Source organism: Phasianus colchicus, chromosome 5, assembly GCF_987193195.1.
Source record: "Phasianus colchicus chromosome 5, bPhaCol1.hap1.1, whole genome shotgun sequence".
Lineage (NCBI taxonomy): Eukaryota > Metazoa > Chordata > Aves > Galliformes > Phasianidae > Phasianus > Phasianus colchicus.
In genome coordinates, this window is record NC_143440.1 from 55,912,263 (window position 1) to 55,935,565 (window position 23,303).

The 23,303-nt window shown below is 42.8% G+C and overlaps 1 protein-coding gene and 1 long non-coding RNA gene across 5 annotated transcripts in view; both read left to right on the plus strand.

Annotated features, from left to right (window-relative positions):
• The window catches only part of RTN1 (reticulon 1), a 116,998-nt gene that overhangs the window by 1,512 nt on the left and 92,183 nt on the right, over positions 1–23,303 (plus strand). The window contains exon 1 of one of the 4 annotated variants that reach the window (XM_031605344.2): positions 17,851–18,225. The exons of the other annotated variants lie outside the window; for them this stretch is intronic. Coding sequence (XP_031461204.2) covers positions 18,036–18,225 — 190 coding nt within the window. The 5' untranslated portion in view covers positions 17,851–18,035. Of the gene's footprint in view, positions 1–17,850; positions 18,226–23,303 lie in introns of those variants that run through there. 4 annotated transcript variants of the gene reach the window in all.
• Positions 3,862–7,965, plus strand: LOC149917946 (uncharacterized). The gene is made up of 3 exons (XR_016467150.1): positions 3,862–4,375; positions 6,963–7,143; positions 7,548–7,965. It is a non-coding gene; the product is annotated as an uncharacterized LOC149917946 (long non-coding RNA).

Sequence of the window (23,303 nt, forward strand, 5' to 3'; positions counted from 1 at the left end):
TGTCCTTGTAGTTTTGCTGACTACCACAGAAACTTTTGAAACCGATGCTTATTGGGTTCTTATGGCTCACTGTATATCATGGACACGTGTTTCTGCCTATGCCTTTTTCTAGTGTTTTTGTAGGATGGTGGTGACTTGAATTCACTGAAGTTGCTGAAAGTGATTGTTACATTTGTTTGTGGAAGGGTCTCTGTCCTTAAAAAAGTATTGTTTGCAATCTTTGTACAGCTTTTTGGTTGCTTCTGCTTCTTTGTATCATTATTGGTATATTTCTGACTTCCATGTGTCATTTATTAATCAAAGTGCTTCCAGTAATCTGCAAACCAAGGCATATTTAGATCAAATACTACATTAAGCGTCAAGAGGAAGCGATGATAAACTACATGGAAGCATTTAAAATAGAGAGCCTGTTTCTAAAATATAATCTCTACCTTATCTCTGAAGAATTGTACACACTCTAATTAGCTTTGAGCATCAGGTAAGATAAATGAGGCAGCTTGGGTGGTTTATTTATTTATTATTTTGGCAATCTAAATATCTTGGTATAAGGCTTGGCTGTGTATTTTAAAGTGTTAAAAATAATAGAACCCTTGTTAAGCCATTGGGAAATGTCACCCTTTCAGCTGTAATAGGAGGCAGGTAGGTTAGTAGGATACGTGCTGACATTACTTTGAAACATGAAGCTACTGACATTGATGTCTCCACCTCATAATGCAGAGCTGTTATTGCTGCTGGGGCTAGAAGAAGAATGTTGCTGAAACAAGCCTGAGAAAGGCTTCTAGGATTTGACACAACACTTGTGATGCAGTCACTGTGTTTGCATCAGTGCTGTGAACCGTGAGCACAAACGTGACAGGGAAAGAAGCGCACTTGCTTTTGGCACTGTCAAAAATAGGTGTTATATGGGGAGCATGAATCCCAGGCTAGTTCCAGTCTGACCTGCAGGATCAGATGGGATAAGAGTACGTTGTCTCCAGCACAGCATAGACAGTTGTTACAGATAATCCAGAATTGTGGCTTAGATGCATAATATGGTTTAGTGTTTTATCTAGAATAACTGGCTGAATTTCAGGTGGACAAGGTCATTTCCCAGCAGCTCCAGCTGCACCTCCATGTCACACAGCACATAGTGCAGAATGGATGGCCCTGCTCCCTTCGCTGCATTTCAGGTTCACCTGATTCTTATAGACAGTTGTCCACTATTTTTTTCTAAAATAAATCAACTAAATAGGAGCATAATGATGAATATGTATTTCTGTGTTTCATATCTTCTGTGTTTATACTCCACCATGTTTTCTCATTGCTTTTTAAAGGTAGGTCATGAAAACTGAGGAGTAGACTCGATGGGCACTGTGCATTTGAAGTTTCCCTGTGGTCCAAACTTATTTCTTAGGTCAGTAAAGGATAGGGAAAAAAAACTAAGTTATTTTTGATGTCTTAGACTTGGGGATAGCTGTTGAAAATCTCCTGCAGGGAAGTAAAAAAATTAAAGCTCAATAAAACTTCATTAAGAGCAAAGAATAGGTAAAGCATTATTTACATATGAAGTTTTATTATTGCAGTAACTTCTACAGCCAGCTCAGAATTGGGTGTTATGCTAACAGAAGAAGTGAGCTCAGTGTTGATCTATAAAATAGCTGTTGCCTAGTGACTCACGATCCTGGCACGCTTGCTTTATGCAAACAAAAAAATAGCACTAGTAGGTACACACTGACTTTCTGTTGTGGTCACTGTCCAGAGCTTACAGCATTGATCCCAGCACAGACCCCTGAGGAGCACTGCTTGTCACTGATTGATCTCCACCTGGACTTTAAGCCACTGGATACGATTTTGCAACCAGTTCTACATCCATTGGATGATTCACCCATCAAATCCATGTATTTCCAGTTTAGAGAGGAGCGTTATGTAGGACCCTGCCAACTGAAGTTCTGATGGATTACATTTACTCTTTGTCCACTGCTGCAGTTACAGCATCATAGGAGGCCACGAGGTTGGTCAGGCAGGACTTGCCCTTGGTGAAGCTATGCTGGTTCTGTCACTCTGAACAATAAAACTGGGGCAGTTAGCTGGGTGAGCTGTCTCTACCTGGGGATGGGCTGGGCATTGGTTGGCTATGATGTCCAATTGTGTTTTGAATTGTTTTTACCCTCTTTCTTATTAAATGACCTTTATTTTAAGCTCACTTTTTTTTTTTTTTTTAAACTTCTCACCTTCTGATTCTCCTCATCCCATCCTGCTGGAGGGAGAACTGAGTGAGCAGCTTGGTGGTGCTTAGCTGTGTACTGGGGCTAAACAAGTGCTAGTTTCTCACTACTAGATGTCACTGTATAGACAAGGCAAGAAAAAAAAAAGGTAAAGAAATCTAGTACAGAATACCCAAATACAAGCAATGTATCATGAAATCTGCACAGTATTTATTAAATGGATTGTAAATTGGCTTAAAAGCAGATTTCAAAATGAAAAAAACTATTTTAATGATTATCTAATCATTTTATTGGTCATCCAAATGTTATCATAAGTCTCTGCCAGTTACATCAGTAGATAGCACAGGCTTACTGAGTAGTAAATGATAAAGTTATGCCTACATTGTGTTTTGAATTACCTAATTAAGTGGTCACAGTCCAGCAACATGCACTTTAATACAGTTAAATGCAAATGGGCTTACAAACCTCATGTTTGGAATTAGGAAAGGAATACAGGTTCATCATAACAAGTTGTTTCAGCCTGAGCTCCCATTGTAAGCATAAATAAAGTTAACTACATGATCTGCAGATTTGTCAAAAAGGTGATCACAGAAAACAGGACAGGGAAGGGGTTTCTCTTCTGTATGCTGCATTGATAAGATAGCTTCTACAACAGTGTGTGCACAGTCAATAAGTATACAGTGGTTAGGCTTGGTAAGATTAAAATCAATAAGTATAAGATGTTAGGCTTAGTAAGAGCATCACAGTGGAAAGGTAATCAAAGAAAATGAAAGTACTCACCAGTGTTGTAGACTCCCAGTAAACTCCACAAGGAGCAATCTCCAGAGAGACATCCTTCCTCAGTGGCACTCAGTCCTTAAATGGGGTCTAGGAGAGGTGCAGCCAGGCTCCACCCCTTCCTGATAGCACAGCTGAATTGCCTTCACCTGCGCTCCCACAGCTGACTCAGTGCTTGCCTCAGGTGGTCAATCAGAGGTTCAGGCTGTGATCAACAGTTCCCATACACTGTGTTATTTTAACGTGGCTTTAATCTAGGGAAAGAACATACAAACTGGATCATGTGCTGCTAACGGACCCTCAGCAATGAAAGGAATGTTAAGAATTCTGGGACGTATTCTGCAGTCACACTGCAGTGTCAGTCAGCAGTCTCTAAGAAAGGTGAATTCCCAAAGAACCACAGAAGTAGCACTGGAACATTTTGTCTAGTATCTCAGGCAAAATAATTGTGCTAAAAAAGAGCAATGAGATGCAGTGGGGAATTTTCACCTACTTTTCCCACAGTCCATCTCTTTTGTCTCTGAGGCACAGGGGAAATTGAAAACCTGCTAGACTGGAAAAAGTGAAGTTTCAGAATGAGATAGTACCTTACTTGGTCTGTCTGAGAGAAGCATCCTAGGTGTGATATGAGCAAGTCTGAGACAGTTGCATCGAATGACAAAGATCTGTTAGCATAATTCATAGTACAAGGATACTGCAATACTGATGTACAAAAACATGGATTTGAACATGGAATGGATTTCCTAGGCACTCAGCTTAAGGGAATCCTAAATATATATATATTTTTCTGTCGCTTGTATTTTATCATCAGACTTTTTTCGTGCATCACAGAAACAAGACTAGCCAAGCACCTTGAGCAGTCACTTAACTCAGCCCTTCGCTGCAAGGCAGAATTTACTCTTTCCAGATCTTTTCTGTGTAGTGTTTTTCTACTAAAAGCCTCCAATAATGAAAATTCTAAATCCAGAGACTAATAACAAACTAATTGATGCCTATTAGCAGAGAAGGTTAGTGAGCACAAGAGAAAATATCAGCATTTAGAAATAGCTCAGTAATACTTTGATATTATGTTACCTTTTAGATCTTGCTGTAGGAGATCAAGAACCTGGAATTTTCTAAAGCTCTGATAAGTAAGTCAGGAAATTCCATAATTCCTCTTTGTAAAAGTTTATATGCCTTTACGTAGTGGTAATGCTAAGTCACAGCTTGAAGCAGTGATGGAGCACCTGGTGGGAAAGCAGGGCCAATGTGGGGAGCTCAGGTGCATGCAATGTACCTGAGTGACCAGAAGGGGTGCAGCCAGGATCCACCCCCTCCCAGACCTCATGTAAGGGTTGGCAGTGGAGGTGAGGTTATCTTGCTGGAGATCTCTGTCTATGTGAGGTCTTTTGAAGGTAAGCAGGTTATTTCTTTTGTTTCTATGCCTGTAGCTGTTGTGTTTGAGTAAATCCTTGCTTCCTGCTGCCTGGGGCTTTGCTGCTTTGCTGTGATGATACTTATGCTGCAGCTCTGAGGAACTGTATGCGTCAATAGAGCTTATAAGGTCTGAGAGGGTAATAGAACATAGCAGAGTTAGACTGTTGTTGTAGAGTGGTAGAGAACAGCAATGGTTGTATGACAATAAATGGAAGGAGAACAGTGTAATAGGAATATGGGAAGATCCATAGGAAGAGGAGAAAAACATAAGAAAAAACAAGGATTTAATTACTTTGCCTACAACGTATACTTTGAAGTAGAAAGAAAATAATCTAGAGAAAAAGAACCTTAGCTATACACAATAATTTTTATTATAAGAAAATAAGTTATCTTTATAAGAAAGTTCTTAAGAACTGTCCTTGGTAGTTGTTCAAGTTGCATATCTGTAAGTTTAGGAAAAAATATGCTTCTATGATGATTGTATGAGCAGTTTAGTCTTTTCCTAGAAGTAGAAAATAAAGTGCTTACCTTAGAAAACAGATGACTAAATCACAGAGAGGTGTATAATATCACAAATGGTATGAAGATGTAAATAGGATCATAGAATGGCCTGGGTTGAAAAGGACCACAATGATCATCTAGTTCCAACCCCTGCTATGTGCAGGGTCACCAACCAGCAGACCAGGCTGCCCAGAGCCACATCCAGCCTGGCCTTGAATGCCTCCAGGGATGGGGCATCCACAGCCTCCTTGGGCAACTAGAAATAGGGAACAGTAGCCATTATTTCTTGCTGTGCAGGCTCTAAAGTTTATCATGAAATACAAGCAGGTACAGAATGCGCAAAAAGAATTTCTTGAAGCAGCCTATAATTAAATTGTGGATTTTGTTGCTACAGGATATCTTGAATGCTGGAAGCATAAATGGATTAAAAATGTGATTAGGAAAATGTAAGGATATACCTCCAGGAAAGATGTTACACAGAAATATGCAGTTTCAATATTGGACTAGGGAGTTCTTTGAGAACAGATTACAGGTAGTACGCAGGGATATGCTGAGGAAGGAAGGCAGGGCATTTCCAATCCCTATGGACGGAGGTGATTTTTTTAGTGCTGGTTTCTGTGTGCACTTTAATAATCTGCAGCCAGATGCACATGGACAGGATCCTGAACAATCCTTTGACTTGACCCATCATGGTTTTTATAACTTTATTTTTACTTTCCCTTTATCTGTTTTTTTGTTTTTAATAACCAAACAATCATTAGGTAAGACATGTGGCATGACTCCTGGCTGATCAGAGCCTTCCTAATCCTTTCTGCATTCTGGGAGTGTTGGATAGTTTACACACTTCCTGTGGCTCAGTACTTGTAAAATGGGGAGATTTTGTTTTTCCTGACGCATTCCTGAAAATATTTTGCACACAGTGCCGGGCAAATGTGGGCAGTGATCTGGGACATAATAAACCAGTCTTACAGTCCTGCTTACTGGTGATGTGCTCTTGGAAAGGCCATGGTAGGGTATAGTGGCAATGATTAGTGAGTTGAGGTAATTTGAAAAATAAACTCTGCTAGAGCTGTTCTTTGTGAATGGATTTCCATTATCTAAAAGAGCACTTGAAGGCACCTCTATAAAATGTGTAAACAATGCAGCGCTGGTACAGGATTCAAACACCAATTGGGGAAAAAAATGAGCAACTGAGAAATGGAATCTGGAAATTTGTTTTTAAAAAATGAGCTCCTCTTTTGTGAGCTTGTACAGCTGGGATCCTCCATCCTCCTCCCCAGATTCCTGTGCTCTGTAGGAGGTAGAAATGTTGTTGGGGATATAGAAAGCCAGAGGATAAATGAAGAGCAGCATGAAAATGAAACAGCATTGAAATGGAACCCAGGATGGTCAGTTTGATCTGTGTATGCAGAGGTATTAATTCATGAAACAATAGTAAAAGCTTGTCTGGAATACTGCAGCTAATTTCAGAAAACTAACTAACAAGCAAAACAAACTGGATAAACTTAAAAGCTGCATCAAGATGAAAACAGGGAGTGACTTATGGGAAGCTACAAATATCTCAACAGAGAAAATACCAGGGAGGGAGAAAAGTTGTTTAAGCTGAAGTACACTATTGGCACAGGAGCAAATGGATGTAAACTGTCCATGAATAAATGTAGGCTTAAAATTAGAGTAATTTGTTTCCTCCTAAGGGGAGTGAAGTTTTGGAACAGTTTTCCAGTAGAAATAAGAGGGACAGAGCACTGTGTTTTAAAGTGACATTGTATAGTTTATATGATATTGCTTCCTGAAATAGAAAAGAACTCTGCCTGGCAAGCCAAAGAGTTGGGTATATTTTTGTATTTCAAGCAATTTTATATTATAAGATGAAAATAAGTTTGAGAACATAAACATTTGAAGGGCAGAAGGAGAAAAAGTACCTTCTTCAGAAACATCCAGCATGTGAAGTGGTTACATGATATTTACTCAAAAGTACCAATGCATGATTAATTATTTGGGTTGTTTAAGTTAAAGCTGAATCAGTAATCAAGGTACTTTCATGATGTGCCTTGTGGTGGCAAGTGTAAGGAGCAAGTCTGTTTTCATCAGAAGTTATGTAAGAAGGCTCTGAATGTTCAAACCTGGAGCCCAATGAGGAAGAAATGATGCCCTGGAAGACAAATTCTTTTCATCAAGTACTGAAAAGGAAGAAACAAGTAATTGCAAGTGATGGCAACTCCTGCCTACTCACCTCACCTTGAAGGTAAGTAATGTCAGGTTTCCACGTTGCACGTATTAGTAGGATCTGTGTTCTTGAGAAAAGCTTGGAAGGAAGTACACATTTCAAGAGGAGTTTCAGGGTGGACATTTCCAGCCAGATGGTTTAAAATGTCATGAAAATCTCAGATTATGAAACCAGTTGGCTTTAGCAAAATTCATATAACTAAAGCACTAACCATGCCTGTCAGTATTTAAAAGGTCAGACCTTAGGTATAAGCATTATTCAGTGCAAACTATAACATTTTCTTCTAATTTTACTATTATCTTTAATCACCTTACTTTCTTCTCTGGGGACGACTTTTAGATATTAAGCTGTCTCTAAGCTGTGTTTCACTTTGGGTGGAGTGCGGTGTTAGGAATGCTCCACGATTTGTTCCTCTTCCTCAGGTATGTGGAGAAACCTCTTCTACTGTGCAAATAACAGGAAGCCTCCACTATTCTTGTCAAGTGATGCTGGAACGTTGTTTTCAATGGTGAAACTGATGGTATAGAGGACAAAACACGTGGAAGATGCACTGTGACAGAAGAGTGGGTCAAAATATTTTCCACTTACAAAACAGTCACTGGTGCTTAACTTTAGTGCATCTTTGAAATAGCAGACTGCTTCCTTTGTAGTGTATCATCGTGGCACCAGGCAACATCCATGTTTTAGTGTCATTACTGTACCAATAGGTAATGGGGTTTTTTAGAGAAATAGAATAGGTCCTTACTGTAAGATGATGATACAAATTCTAACTTAATTGCTTGTCTTTCCTGTTCTAGTGGAAATGTTCTAGTGGAAAATAAGCCGTGGTAAAGGCACACATATTTGGGAATATAAGCCCTCTGAGTTTTCTTGTAAGGATTCAAAACTTTGCTTTGAATTGAAACATTTTTAGAAATTAAAATTCCTGTGCATGTCTTTTCATTATCTTGTGATCTTCTAATCTACACATTTGACACTTACATTCCTTTTTAAAACAAATATGCAGTAGGGATGTTTAGTATCTAGCTGTGCCCACTTAAAAAACAGATTTCAAGCTGTTATCCTCTAGTACCAAATTGCTAAAACCACTGATGTTCTGGGCTCTGTTTAAGACCTGTGTATGAATAATTAAGGTTAAAAATGCAAGTTCTCACATTCCTTTTTCATGAACTTACTTAATGTGTTTTTTGATACTGAGAATACCAGAGCTGGACTGCCAGCAATACTTTCCTACTAAAAACAGATTTTCAGAATAATGAACAGTCTTGTATTGATTCTGCTAAAATGTTTCATAAGTGAGAACAAAGGCAATTAAGCTAAGGGATAGCTGCAGGTACAAGATGCTTAGAAAGTTCTGAGAAGCTGGAGAAAAAGAAATCACAGATGAGTCCTCTCTGCTTCTGCAAGGCAAACCTCAAGCAATCTCTTCACCTTTTAAGTTCTGTATTTTATATATATATATATAAAAGCCTGTATTGAGCCATATGGTCATCCTCCATGTGTTTGTGTCACTTTGAATTCACATTCTTGCCTGGAGAGCCTCAAAGTCATCCATCAACTTCCTCTGTCCCCCAGTCCCTGACATTTTTTCAGAAGCCTCTTTAGAAATTTCACAAGAACTGTGTATGTTAAACAGGAGAATCAGTTGTGCCTTTCAGGTTAATTTAGTTGAGAATGGTGTTGTGGAGCAATCTATCTCCTATTTGCTGTATTGATTGAGATCCCAGAACTCAAAGCACCTGCTGCTTGTGATAGATGATAGGATGAGGGGAACGTGCAATCCTTCCACCACTAGAAGGCCAGGTGATCCTTATGAAAGGTTGGTAAGACTTCCAAATCTAAAGCATAGGAAGTATTCAGCTAGTTTCACTTGGCTGAATTTTTCTTCCCAACTCCCTGAGCTGTGCAAAGGGTGAAAGCTCTCTTCCTCTTACAACATCCTTCACTGGCTCTTACACAGGTTTGTGTTCTTATCTATTTCTTTACCTTGTTTGTCTGTAAAGAGCTGATTAGAATTCAGATAAGGAAATTACAATGAATGGGATGTTGGTTTCTTTCCTGTTTGAGCACAATGACAAGAGATTCTTTATGAGCTATTCTGGGAAACTTTCCCTGTAATGTTGTTTGTGAGTGGCAAAATGCACTTTGTAATCACAGAGGTGAGTGGGAACCTGTAGTTCTGTTTACAAAAACATAATGGTGGCCAAAGCTGTATGCTGATGTGTGTTACAAACTTTTCCAATTCAGTGATTCATCTCAGCGTTCTGAGGAAGGATGCATTTTCTTCATAGTCCAGCAGAGGGCCCTGGTCATGATTTCACTGTTTTGGCAGATGATTTGAGTTATTCAGTGGGATTGGATTATTCATGGGAAACCAGTAGAGCCTTCTTCCAGCCTGGGTTTTGATTCTTGCAGATGAGTTACATTAAGAAGAGAACGTGCTACAAGTTCATAAAAACACGCAGTCAGACTTATTTTCTTGTCTACCCACTCCATTGCAGAATGCTGAGAATAAAACTAAGGGTTTTAAGGGTTGTTTATATCAGGAATTAATCCTGTCTGATTTTGCTTTTTCAGCACTGACATAGACTAGAGCTTGAGGAATGTAGGTTTGTGTTGACTACAAACACTTAATTCACAAAATAAAGCCACAGATGAGAAGGCTTGGTAAGAATTGGCAGGTTGTTCTGTCCAATTTAGTGATGAGATATACAGAATGAACTACAAAGTGATTTTGAAATGTAAAGCAGTAATGTTCCCTTTGAAGTACTGATATCAAGTGCTAAATGATATATCAATTAGATGCAAAAACAAATCCCAATCCTGCAGATACTATAGGAAAACAACTTATTTGAAGTTGATGGATTAATTACAAATATAAAATAGAGCCTGGTTCTACAACACTTCTCCTAACAGGAGTTTAATTTCATACATTTAAATAAAGATTACATTAGAGGCCTCAGAATAGCTCTCTCTTGGCTTCATAGTGGCAAAATACAGTCTCTGCCTGACTCAGCCTTCTGGATCTGTAGTGCCCAAATGCCTCAACAGTGTGTTTATCCTTGAGCCACGGGGTGCTACACTTCTCATATCATCAGTGAGGTGTGTGGGCAGCACCCAGCAGAGGACTAAATTCAGGGTTAAGGCCTAATTGCAGTACTCTAACATGTAATATTTAGGCAGATGGAGCCAGCTCAAAGGGAGATAAACACATTCAGCATTTGCTGTCTGTTCAGCAGGGCAGCTCATGCTCAGGGCACGAGCCCATGAGTGAGCAGGGTAACAACTTTTGCTCAGATAACTCCTTGCAAGAAATCATTATATGAGAAATGAGGAGTTCTGAGCCTGATTTTTGATTTATGGATTGGCTGCTGTGAATGTGTTCTTGGTTCTCATTTGTGTACAAAGCAAGGAAATTAGATCTCTGCTATAGAAAAATGGAAGCCCAGACAATGATGTTCTTAAATGTAAGACTCAGCCATCAGTGTTTCACTGAGACAGTTATTTCAGTGTTCTGTTTATATCTATCCTCAGACTTCTTACATTAGCCTTGGTTTCTCAGGTTATCTATTAGCATCTTACTTTTCTGTGAGCCAATGGCAAACACAGATACCATCACTGCAACTATTTTAAAGCATTACTGTTTACTAACTGATGAGAATTGCTTAGAGGTTATCTCTGGGCACAAATCATTATATCTATTAAGAACGTGTTCCCTTTCACTGCAGTTACATCAATATCTGCATATTGCAGTAGTTCTGGGTTTTAGGGATGATGGATGCACCTATCAGTTGCACTTGAATGTGAAATCTCTGGTGTTTTAAAAGCAGCTTCAGGTTTTTTATCTCCTTTGGTTGGCTCTCTGTTACCCTCCATGTCATTCTAAATGCTAAGTGAAAGCATATCTGGCCATTTCTGTTTCTTCCAGCATGCAAAGTGCCATCTTTAGCCCCTGTGAGTTTCTGGTGACTTTCAGACAGTACATAATCAACACAGTCAGATAAATGCATGTGCTATATCAGCATAAATCAGGGCTCAAATGCTAACCTCTAATGGACTTGCTGCAGAGTTGTGTAAATGCACAGAGTGCTCTGAGCAAATAGCTTCTGATGTAATGCAAGGGAACAAAAATTTGTGAAGAAAACTGTGCTTTTGGTCACTGGCTGAGCCTTTTTGGTACAAAACTAAATGTTCTGTGATGGGTGTAGTTCCTGGATAGACTTTTAGACCTTTGCTTCACTTTCTTTAGTTTCTCCCAAAAGAAATCTGCAAATATTTTTGCTTTACTTTTGCTGTCTTATACTAAAATCATTCTGCTTGTGAAGTTTGGGCCACCATATAACCTGTTCAGAACTTGCAGGCTGTCTTGTCTATCATTCTCCTTTCAGCTGGTTCATTAACAGTGACATTAAATAGCATTAGACCCCTCAGTGTTAGCCTGAGCACTTTTATCACTGATAACTGCTCTGCTAAGGCAACCGTGCTCCATGCAGCTGGAAATCTCTGACAGGACAAATTCTAATGCTGCTGCTTTTAATAACACTGGACTTGGCTCCCATGATGTGGGATGAGCACCACGGAAAAAGATTTATGCTCTGAAGCTGCTTGGGAACAATACTTGCAAGAGCATGCAGAGATCCTGATGCCACATTGGGATGTACTGAATAAATAAATAAATAAATCACCATTTAAGTTCATAGATACCAAATCTCTTGGTCCAGTGTCCAGGGAATCATTTCAATAGTTATATATTCTAGAGGTGAGTACAGAGCCTTTCAGATGTAACTCTTGGATGGCATCTCATCTACCAACCCATGCTGAAACTAGGCCACTACTGAACGTACCTTGCATATGCAGAGCTCCCCTCCTACTCACCCGTCTACTCTGCTCAGCTCTCCTTCCTGCTAAGAGGTTGGATGTGGGAAGAAAGGGGAGATGGACTCTGTTGGTCCTCTGCTGGGTTTTCTCCTCTCTGGCACCTGATATGTGCATGTGACTTGTGCCTGCTTACGTGGTCAACGGTTTTGCTATTCAAACTCATGCCAGTGGATTTCTTTGTAAAATTCTCTTTTTGGTGAAACAGAGGTAATCCTCACTGTTCCCAGAGTGACTGTTGATGTGGAGGGGATGAAGGACTGAGCAGTCAGTCAGGCTTACCAGCGGAAGGCACCACCTTTAATCACATTTCATTACAGCCAGAGGGCTAGAAATGCTGAAAGCTCTTGCATGGTGTGGGAATTAAAGGGCCAGGCAGGGGTTTGCATACTGCTGTGTACAGATATAGCCTGGCAGACCTCAGAGACATGAACTGTCTGCTGAAGATGGTGAGCTTTGAACAATGTGCAGTAAAAATGCTGCTGTTCAGAGTCTGGAATTTTTAACAGTGTGCTTACTAAAGGTCCAGCCAAACCAATCTCCTCATTTTGCAGCATGTGGTAATAAATGGCTCTGTCCAGCTGCAGATTTGGACTGCATACCTGTCTCATCTCTGCAGTTGTTCGTTATAAATGAGAGCATCTCATGTGCAGCAGTTTGTTCAAGAAGGTTGATGGTGTTATATCAGTTTGCACATTTCTGTCTTTCCTGGGCTTAACCAGATTTGCTGCTGCCTTGTTGGCACTGGGATGCCTTTGCTTTGAGGAGTCAAACTGCATCTAACATCTAACACCCACTGGCTGATGCAGGAGCTTAATCCAGGTTACAGAGCAGTGATATGAGACTCCTGGTTTCAGGAGTGCTGTGGGGAAAGTGGGGATGTGGGTGATACTTTAAAGATCTGCTTAAAGAGGCTGCTGTTGCCAAATGAGCCTTTGCTCATTTCCAGAGCTTGTGGAGATGGAGAAGGAGAAGGTGTGAAGACAAAAGATCCAAGGGAGACCCCAGGGAGGAGTCGTGTGCAAGGGCTGCTTGATGCACTGAAGGGTGACAGGTGGCCTTTGTGATGGAGAATGCTATCACCACAAATCAGCTTTTCTCTCAGGCCATTTGCCTCTCTGTAGTGGCAGTCTTCAGTAGGTTGGCTTGCCCAGCAGAAGTCTGTTATCCTGAAAGTATCATCTTAAGATTTCCAGCCTTATCTCGGGAGTCCCAATAGCTATCTGTCTCTTGAGGGACAGGATCCTGATTGTATGCTGGGGAAAGCAATCCATGTGCGCTGGCCAGAACAGCATTGTTGTGTACTCCCAGTGCTGTGCCTGTTTGTAGGCCAGGGCATGGAATATACCTGGAATCTGCAGTCCAGACACATTGAATTTGAAACTGTACATCAGGGGTTACAGTGCCAGAATTTTTTATATGGAGTAGAAGGAGGTTCTACTCCATATAAAAATATATATTTTTTCTTATTTGTTTCGGAAGACTCTTTCATTTCTCATTATGCTTTTTTTTTCTCTTGCAATTCACTTATTCTAAAACTTTGATAATCCTCAAGAAAGGGGAGATGATATTTTCTGTTACTGCATCAGTTGCTATCCCTGCCAGGCCCTGTACTCTTTGGTGGTAATGTTACATCTGAGACCAAAAAATCCCCTCAAGGTTTAAAGTCACTTTGGCCAAGCAGCATACATCGGCCCCATAGCACAAAGGGCTGTAATGGAAAGAGAAGCAATTTGTGTGTATGTGTTTGCAGACTTCATATATTCAAAGAGGTATAATGTTGAAAGGGAAGAGCAAGAGAATTCAATATCAATGAGCAGAGATAGATGAGCCCTGTGCATGTCATTTTTCAACACGGTACAGCAAAAACTATGAGGAGCTTTTGTAAATTCATTGAAAATAGAAAGGAATCAGCTTTGTTCATTTGTGCCAAGTATTACTGAACTCATCCTTCTGTTAAGCACACAACTGATCTTCCTGGGAGACCTTAAAAAAAAAAAAGTCTTTAAAATGTGCAGTGACTAAACTTACACAAGGCATCCTGAGTTGTGCTGAGTTCAAGCATGCAGAATGGATCAATCAAGCTTGCAGAATGTCTGTTCAGTTGTTCCTGTTCATTTCTTTTTCATTCATCCTGGCAAAGCAGAACTTTGCCATCAGAAATTTATGTACCGTATGTGGAATGGTCAGTGGGAGCCTGGGGTTTGTATCCAAGATCTGAAACTGGACTTATAAGTTGTCACCCAATGTTACGTGGCAATGAGCAGGGCTGATTGTATTGCATGAGACTGTTCCAGGTCACCTGGGAGCTGCACATGAACTGGTGAAATAAAGTCCTGAGTTGTGCTACAGTTGGGATCCCTGAAGCAGAAGCCACTTTTTTGATTTTGAGTTTTTCTCTACTTGTCTGCGCTTCTCTTTGATAAGCAGAGCACACAGTCCACGCACTCTTCCCACCACATCTCCTACTATAGCAATACTGTGTTCATGTCAGCAGCCCACAGATCATGATAACCTTTTTGGTCTGTAGCAATGAATCATTCTGAGTGTGTGTGCACAGATCTGATGATGCTGACTTATCAGAAGGCCTGTATGGCTGCACATTGCTCACACAGCAAAGTGGTCAGGGCTCAGTCCTTCTCCTGAGCTTTCAAGTTCACTGCAACTACCACAAAAAGCATCATAGAAACACCCTGGAAAGTGATGGACACAAAAGAAAATCAGACAGTCTGAACAAGGATGTACTTGAAGCTTTACAAGAAGAGATGCTTTTGTATACATACTGCATATCGTTAACATTATTAATTAATGTCTTCAGAATCTTGGCAGAATCACAATCAGGCAGTATAACAGGCATAATAGGGTGTATGTCAAAGGGGAAACAAGGGATTAGTTAAATTTATCCCTGTTGCTTAGGTGGTGAGCTTTAGATGTGGAATTTGGCAGTCAGAACATGATGTCTAAAATCATGCTACTGGTGTGGAGCAAACACCATCTTATATTAATGTAAACAAATAAAGAAAATCCAATAAGCTTGTGCATGTAAGGCAACTTGAGCACAGTGGTGGGACATATTTTTCCATTGCTGGCCCATGAAGATGTTGGTAATAATAAATGCTGCACTGTGGACTACAGGTGAATCAGTGCTCCTAATGAGGGGCTTGGGGAGCTGCATGGAAGTCACTCTGGTGGAAGTCAGTAAGGGTATTGCTGAGTACTGCAGGAACACAGACAGCAGTGAATCTTTGTCTGTCTTGTCATCTGTTGTATCGAAGAATTTGAAACTGGCATCAAAGATGTGCTTTCTATCTCAGGTGATTTTAGAGAATGGATTTAGTGGTGGGCAACCCTGCCCATGGCAGGGGAATTGAATCCTTGAGGCCCTTTTCAACTCAAGCCATTCTGTGATTACCAGGAACTAACTCAAAGTAAAACTGAATTTGGTAGACTGTGCTGTGTGATGTATCCTGTAAATGCTTTAACAAAGCAGTGGCTCAGGAGGAGATTTGCTGATTGCCTTTACCCTCTAGATAGCCATATTTCAGCCAAGGGGTTTGGAGCCGTTTTCTTCTTGTAGCCCAGATGGTGCTGCATGTTGTGTTAAGACATGTGCTGCCCTGAAAGTAAAATGACCTATATAATAATTGCTGATCTAGAAATAGCATGCAAAGCAGACCAAGAGAAGCGGGTTTGATGTTGTCACTTTTCAGTAATTAATTGGATTAGGGAGCTCAAAATGAGAAAGAAATACCCATACCACAATCTTCCAAGTTTCCGGGGTAGGCAGAGCTTGCAGAGCCCCCAGGAAGTTTGTGAACAGGTGCAATTGGCAATGGTGTGTTGGCACAACTTGGCCCACAAGGCACCAGTGCTAACAGGGCAACTCTGAGACAATCAGCTCAGTTTATAGCTGCTACAGAGGTGTTTTTTTTTTTTTTTTTTAATTTTTTTTTCAGGGTAATATAACAATAACATTGTGATTTTCCTTTTTGAAGCCAAATTGTACTGATCTTAGTCTTCAGTAGCTCTACACTAGAAGTATAATATGCAACCCTACCTACAGTAGCACCCTATTACTTACAACCACGCTTTCCACTTAGAGCTCAAGACAGTTTATCTGAAGTCACAGCAGTCACCTGGCACGTGTGGTTTGGCTGATCCTGAGCATGTTGCTCACACTGGCACCTCAGTGCTTTGGTTCCCAACCTCCCCAAAGGCTGAGGAGCCCATCTGTGGAGGGCCCAGGGGAGCTGGCACTGAATAGCACTGATTCAAGCAGCAGCAGGACGACTCCCAGAAATAGATCTTGGACTGGAGTCAGGAGGTTTAGATTGGATGTAAGGAGAAAGTTTTTTACAATAAGGGTGGTAAAGCACCGGATGGGCTGCCCACAGAGGTGGTGGATGCCCCAATGGGGACATTCAAAGTCAAGCTGGACAGGGCTGTGAGCACTTGATGGAGCTGTAGGTGTCCTTGTTCATTGCAGGGGGGTTGGAGCATATAGGCTTTAAAGGTTTCTTCTAACGCAAACAATTCTGTGATTCCTTGAGAAGATAACATGTATGGAGGCTGCTTCTAAGGCTCTTCATCTGGCAGTATGAGCTTACCCTGAATTTCCTCTCCCTTCACATGGAGAGAGTAGAAGTGACTTAAGTTTTCAAATCCAGGTGCAAGCATGGCTTCCTGAAGCTGGAGAGGATCTGAAGTGTGGCTGGGGGTGCTTTGACACAAAGAACACAGCAGGACATTGCTGAGGTGAAGTTGTCTGGCTGGAGCAACAGCTCCCTGTGTCACAGCTTGACTTTTCACATTGTAAGAGTCAGATCCTGAGCATCCCATTCACAAAATTCCTCTTATTTTTTGACCTGTCAGTGTCAGAGCTCTGTGCAATTCAGGAAGGGTCTGATACCACCTGATTCAACCATAGAATTGTGGGAAGGGACCTTTGAAGGCCATTTGGTCCATCTCCTCTGCAGTGAACAGGGACACATACAGCTCCATCAGGTGCTCAGAGTCCCACCAAGCCTGATGTTGGGTGTCCCCAAGGATGTGGCACTCACTGCCCTTACCATAAAAGAAACCTTTTCCTTATATCCAATCTACATCTCCACTCTTCTGGTTTGAAACCACCCCTCTTTGTTCTGTCACAATTGACTGACTTTGCTTCCTTTGTAAAATGACAACATGGGTACTGATTCCCAGTGCACCTGGGCACAGATCCTCCCCCTGCTGCATCTCTTGCCAATGCTTCTCCCCTTAATTGCAGGGCTCCTGCACCACCTCTGCTAGCACAGCTTGCTTATGAGAATCAGTAAGAATGAAAATACAATAACGGAAAAAAAAAAGAAAGAAAAAAAAAAAAAGGAAGAAGAAGGATAAACAAGGCACACAGACACCTGCTGTGAGTTTATTTTGACAAGTGTCATTTAGATGCAAGAAGCTGTGATCGTCTCTCCCCAACGTGGCTGCAAGCAGCACGGAGCCAACTGCACAAAGCCGAGTGCTCAGTGGCGGAGAGTGGCTTTTTCTGCTCGGCTGGTGGAGATCGGAGGGCATTTGGGGGCTGGTGGGATGTGCGTGGCCATGGGGCTGTCTTTCCCTGGAGGTGTGAGAGGAACCAGCGGCATCCCCGCAGTGGCTGCGCTGTTTTAGCGTGCTCTGCGGGACGCTGTCGCGGGAGGGGATTAAGAGGCGGGGGATGCGCTTGCCTGGAGGGGTGCGTCCCCCCTGTGCGCGCAGTCCGTGCCTACCCTGCCAAAGCGGTTAAGTGGGGGAGAGCAGCAGCCAGGCTGGCAGATTCCTGCCCTGTGATATGCCAGCCACAGGGTGACGCAAGGGCTGGAAGGCTCCAACTGCACAAGCCATTTTCACCTGCGTAATACGCGCTAGTGGAGATACGGCAACAGCGGCGGCGGCTCCGAGTCCCGCAGCCGGCCAGACCCAGCGCGGCCGCGCAGCAGCCAGTCCCCGGCGGCCACTTTCGGTGGCTCCCGCCGCAGCCCGAGAGCCGGAGCCAGCGGCCGCCTGGCAGCAGCATGTCAGCCCCGCCGGACCCCCAGGACCTGCTGCTGGCGGGCACCGCGGAGCGCTGGGCTGCGGCCGGGGCGGAGCAGTACGCGGCCGGGGCTGCGCCGCGGGATGGAGACGGGGCTCGGCAGCGGGAGCGGCTGGCGTTCGGCTCCGCCAGGGAGCACCAGCCTGTCGCCATGGCGACTGCATCCCCAGGTAAGAGGCGAGGGGTATCCGCTGATGCTCAACAAAGGGGCCTGGCGGCAGCAGCATCCCCTGCCTCTGTCCTCGTCCCTCCCCCTGCTCTTCGCCCAGCCCTGCTGCTTGAAAACACTGCTAGCGAGTTAGCGAGCGCATGGAACAGAGAGAGCAATCGCGGCCTTTGCAAATTATTTGCTATGGTGGGGGAGGGGGACGCAGGACCCAACCAAGTTCCCCGAAGCTTTTTACAATTTGCTGGGCAGAGGGAGTCCGGTTTTCAGTCGGATGTTGGAAGGTGTTTGGTTGCAGTTCAACTTGGTGGGGCTATGTCCTCATTTGGCTCACACCTGTATGCATCCAGAGTGATAGACTGCAAAGGAGTTACTTCATGTATTCCTTACGTACCTGAAATTCCTGCATGGCCCCGTGATGTTATTTCAGCATACAAATTTTAACAGAGTGACTGTTCTGAAGTGTTATTATCTTTTCTGCATGCTTTTGGAGATAGCATCGTAATCACAGACTTTTGGATTGTTGTGTTTTCCTCCTGTAGGTGTACCTGACTGAAGGTGCACTTAGCTGAGCCAGGCTGTGTGGGTTCATTGATTTTCTTTCATTTACTTTGGAGATGTGTTTGATTTCTCTTGGTTTAGGGTTCATTTCTTCAGTGGGTGTGCCAACAGCAGGTGTGCGTGCGTGAATGAAGCTCAGAGAGCTTTGGCTTCCAGTACGTCCTGATATAAATGTTTTAGGAAAAGCGGCTCTATTTCCTTCTTGGTGATATTTGCCCGCTTCCTTTCCCTCTGCTGCCCACCCGGGAACTCAGATAACAAATAACCCAGCCCTTGGGAACCCGGTGGATCCCATCAAGATTCCTCTTCACTGGGAAGCAGGTGTTTCCATTATGCAACCTGACAGCATTAAACTTGTGTTGAGTAAGTTGAGGGTCAGGGCTTGGGACGGGAATTGGTCTCGTTATGCAATAGCTGCAGGAGCATTAGGAACTGCGTTTTTGGGCTGAGTCCTTCCTAATCCCCTTCAGTTAATCAGCACAAAGAGTAGCTGGCCGGAATAATCAAGAGTCAGCGTGGCTATATTATTCCACTCCTACTCATCTGGATGATTTTTTTCAGGGTTTGAGTGTGCATCTGTGCGTGTGTGCTCTCTTGACATGGATTTTTCCCTGCTGCTTTTCTGTCTGGTTAATGCTACCGGCTTCAGTAGTAAAATGGGATCTAACGCCCATTGGCTGCTGTGGGAAATGTTTTGCTGTTTTGTAGCTGTTTTGTAGCTTTGGGCAGACAGAAAATCTGCTGATGTGCTGCTCATTCGCTGATCTGAGCCGTAGGTTGTGGAACGTGACTTTTTGCTGGCAGGGGAGGCAGATGGTATTGTAAGGCTGCTCGGGGCACGAGGCATGTGCATGGAGCAGAGCAGCACTGGGGTCCTGGGGCTGGGCTGCTCAATGGTGCAACGACACGAGGAAGGAGGAAGAGATCATGTGAGCTTTTGTTGCTCGCTGATGGATAAAAATATGGCCATGCTGAATCTTAGCATACAGAACAAAAAAGGCTGATCTCTGAAATAGTATAAATCCCAATAAATCAAATGAGAATGCAGAATAGAAAGAATGGAAGAATAAAAGAAAAAGAAGAAAAAGTAGAAAGAAAGATGAGAGGGAAAAGGAAAAAAGAAAAAAAGAAAAAAAAATGTTCTGCTTTTGGAATCATCTGCAAAGGGACTTTGCATATATTTGTTAGCATTTGTCAAATGGTGGCAAGGTAGAAATAAAGTGAGCTATGCAGACCTTTCCTGACGTTTGCTAGCAGTCAGTCTGATTAGCAACATCTTGAGAGCAGGAATGTGTTTTAAATATTTTTCATTTTGTTTTCCCTGTTTAACAGGTATCTGGTGCGTGTGTTTGTGCATGTGTGTGTTGTGTGTATGTGTGCCAGACACAGCAGCATCCCAATCAGTGCAGCCCTGTGCCTGCAGTCTCTATTTGTGGCTGCAGTGCCTACATTTCTTTTCTACATTACCTACATAGGGAGAAGTGCAGCATTTCACGATTCTCTGTGTGACTAAATGTTCAGCAATATGACAGAACTCTTAGTCAGCAACTTGAGAACATCTTAAACTGTAAAGTATTTCAGAATTCTGCTGCTTACAGGGGACTGCTGCATGTTCCTAAATGTAGCAGTGAGCCAATGAAGGATACCTGGCTCCAGAAAGTACCGTGAACTTAGAACTCTTGCTACTTAATGGAGCACCTGGGGACAATTCAGGCAAGGAACAAGGCATCCAAACAAGAGCCAACCTGGCCTGTTTGCTTTCCAAACAGCTCCCAGCACATCCTATATCTTTCTCTCCAGCTCTCACACAAGCCCTTTTTGTAAAGACCACTGTTGTGCTCTGTGAGGCAAGAGAAGGATATGGAGACTGGGAGATTCTCCCAGCATGAGAAGAGATGATGGGAATTTATCACAAGATGCTCAGAAATTTTCTGACACAACCTAAACATTTGCAAACTTTCCCCGACCTGGGCTTTTGCTTTAAGTTTGAAAACCAGCCAGGGATTGTTGAAAGGTTCGGGAATATTTTCAAGCTGGCCTTGGGCCCAGCCTTGAGCCAAGCTGGCTTTGTGTCAAAACCTTGTGAGTGGTTTCTAAATGATGAAAAGCAATGGGTTTCACTGTGTGTTCTCTGGATTAACCAAAATCTGCAGTGATTTGAATTACAGGAGAATATTTCCCACAAAAAGTGGAAAGCTCAGAGATTTCTCAAGCAAAGTCGGCGTAACAAGGAGCTGCAGATCCCATAGCTGCTCCTCCTCTGGCAATGAAGATTGACTCCAGTAGCTTCTGGGCATGGGCAAAGCAGAATTCCTCCTGCTTTTACACTTGGCCTCTAGATTTTGCTGAAAATATTCCACTCCTTCAAATTGCTCCTTCCTGAAGATGAATTTGGTTTAGGGTGAGAGGAGCTTGCAGGCAGCTCTTGCAAGGGCTGGGGAGGTGTTTTGTGTTGATGAAGAAGAGCCCCATATCACCCAACACACCATCTGGTCACAAATTCTGTTATTTATTTTTATACATCAACAGTGATTAAAATTCCTTGAAAAGCATTATTTCCAAAAATATGACACAGACTGCCAGGCATTTCCCAGAATAAATAAATATGGTTTCCTTCAGAGAGATGGCAGAAGGTAAAGAAGGGACTCTACCTCCATGGTGCAGCTGCAGAGAAGTGGTGGAGTCTCCATCCTTGGAGATGTTCAAGAACTGTGGAGATGTGGCACTGAGGGACATGGATAGTGGGCATGGTGAGGGTGGGTTGACAGTTGGATTTGGTGATCTTAGAAGTCTTTTCCGACCTTAATGATTCTATGATTTTATCCATGGCATGATTTCCAGGCAGTGGTGGCAGTCCCTTCATCCATGTACCTGAGGTTGGGAGCTGCCAGTGAACTCTGCTTGCTGTCACTCACACTGGGATGCTCTTTGATTTCAGCCTGGCACAGCAGTCAGGACCTGCCTGGCCATCGTTTCCCACTCCTCCTCCTTAGAGAAGCCACAGGTGGGATTCAGTTGTGTCATGGGAGATGGCATTGAACACCAGGGTCATGCCTATAAGGATGGCAGCCAGGGACTGGCTGGGATCTTCAGGAGTGCCTGGCACGAAAGCCCCATGATTTTGGGACTGAATGCTGCAGATGTGGTATGAGCAGATGTGGTATGAGGGAGGTGAGCTGTCCTAATTCCTGCTGCCCCTTGACAAGGACAGTTCCTCCAAGCTCAGTGTTTGTAGTAAAAGTATTTCTAAAAATCACTTCTAATTCATATCATTTGTAGGGATAAGTTTTGAAAATGTGTGCCAAGTACCTCCAGCTATGGCTGGGCCACCAAAATGTGCAGGCAGCCAGGGCTGTGGTGAGCTGCTCCCTGCAGATGCCTGTGTTCATGCTGATATCCTTCACTTGTGAATCCTAATTTCTCTCTGATTTCCGGAGAGAGTGAGTTAGTGGTGGCTTTACTGCTCAGTATGAAAGACAATTCTGGTCATTTCCGTGCAGATAAAGAGCCCTGGTATTTACCTAAATGGAGAGAAGTGGGCGTGAGCATGAGTATCTGCACTTCCGTGTTTAGGCACTGATGCTTTTGGGATATGTCAGAGCAGACCAAATGCTAAGCAGGTTGCTTTTGCTACCTTCTTTGCTTTCCTAGCCTCCCAAGTATTGCCCCCCAAGATCTGCCCTGCCAAACATCCAAGCAAATGTACCATTCAAGGCTGTGTGCACTGTAAAGGCTGAGATCCGAAACCCATTGTTTTTTTAAAGTTGCTGTAGAAAGAGTTTTGATAGGGTGGATTCACTGACCTAAGCATTTTCCGCAGGGGGGCCTGAGGAGTTGTTCACAAATACGTCCTCAAGTGCCAGGCTGTCTTGCTGTGATTTAGCCAACAAAGGACAGATTTAATCTCACTGTGGAAGGATATATATCCATGACAGTTTTATTTTTGAAATTGTAGTCCTTCCTGATTCAGATAATTGAATTTCTTATTTTTTACTCTCCTCCCTGGACTGAAATGAGGCTGGAATGAGAGTGATGGAGATTGTTTGGTGAAGTCTCTGTGCAGCCAGTGCTGTTGTGTGAGTAGAAATAATACCTTGCGGAGAGACAGAAACACTATGGGTTTCTTCTTGGACCCTTCTCTTCCTGTCATTTTCATAAAGTTTGACAGAGTGGCCATTTCATCACAGCTCACTATCAATCATCTAGAAGAAATTCTTGTTGAAATACCACCTTGATGGAGTGAGAGATCCTCTTGGGCTCTCCAGCATGAGCTCTGCATCTGGTTCTGAAAACTGCAATTGGAGGAGCATAAAGATCCCCAGGCTTCAAATCTGTGCAGCCCTGTTCCCTACAGGGAAGTAGGTGACTCCATCCCCGTTTGACTTCAGAGCTGCAAATGTGTTGAGGAAGAGGATGAGGCAGATGAAAGAGAGAAGTAACACCAGGGAGGGTGACTCACCTGCCTTCTTTTATTCTTTTTTGCTGGGAAGTGAAATGTTTTATTTATAGGCTAGGACAGAG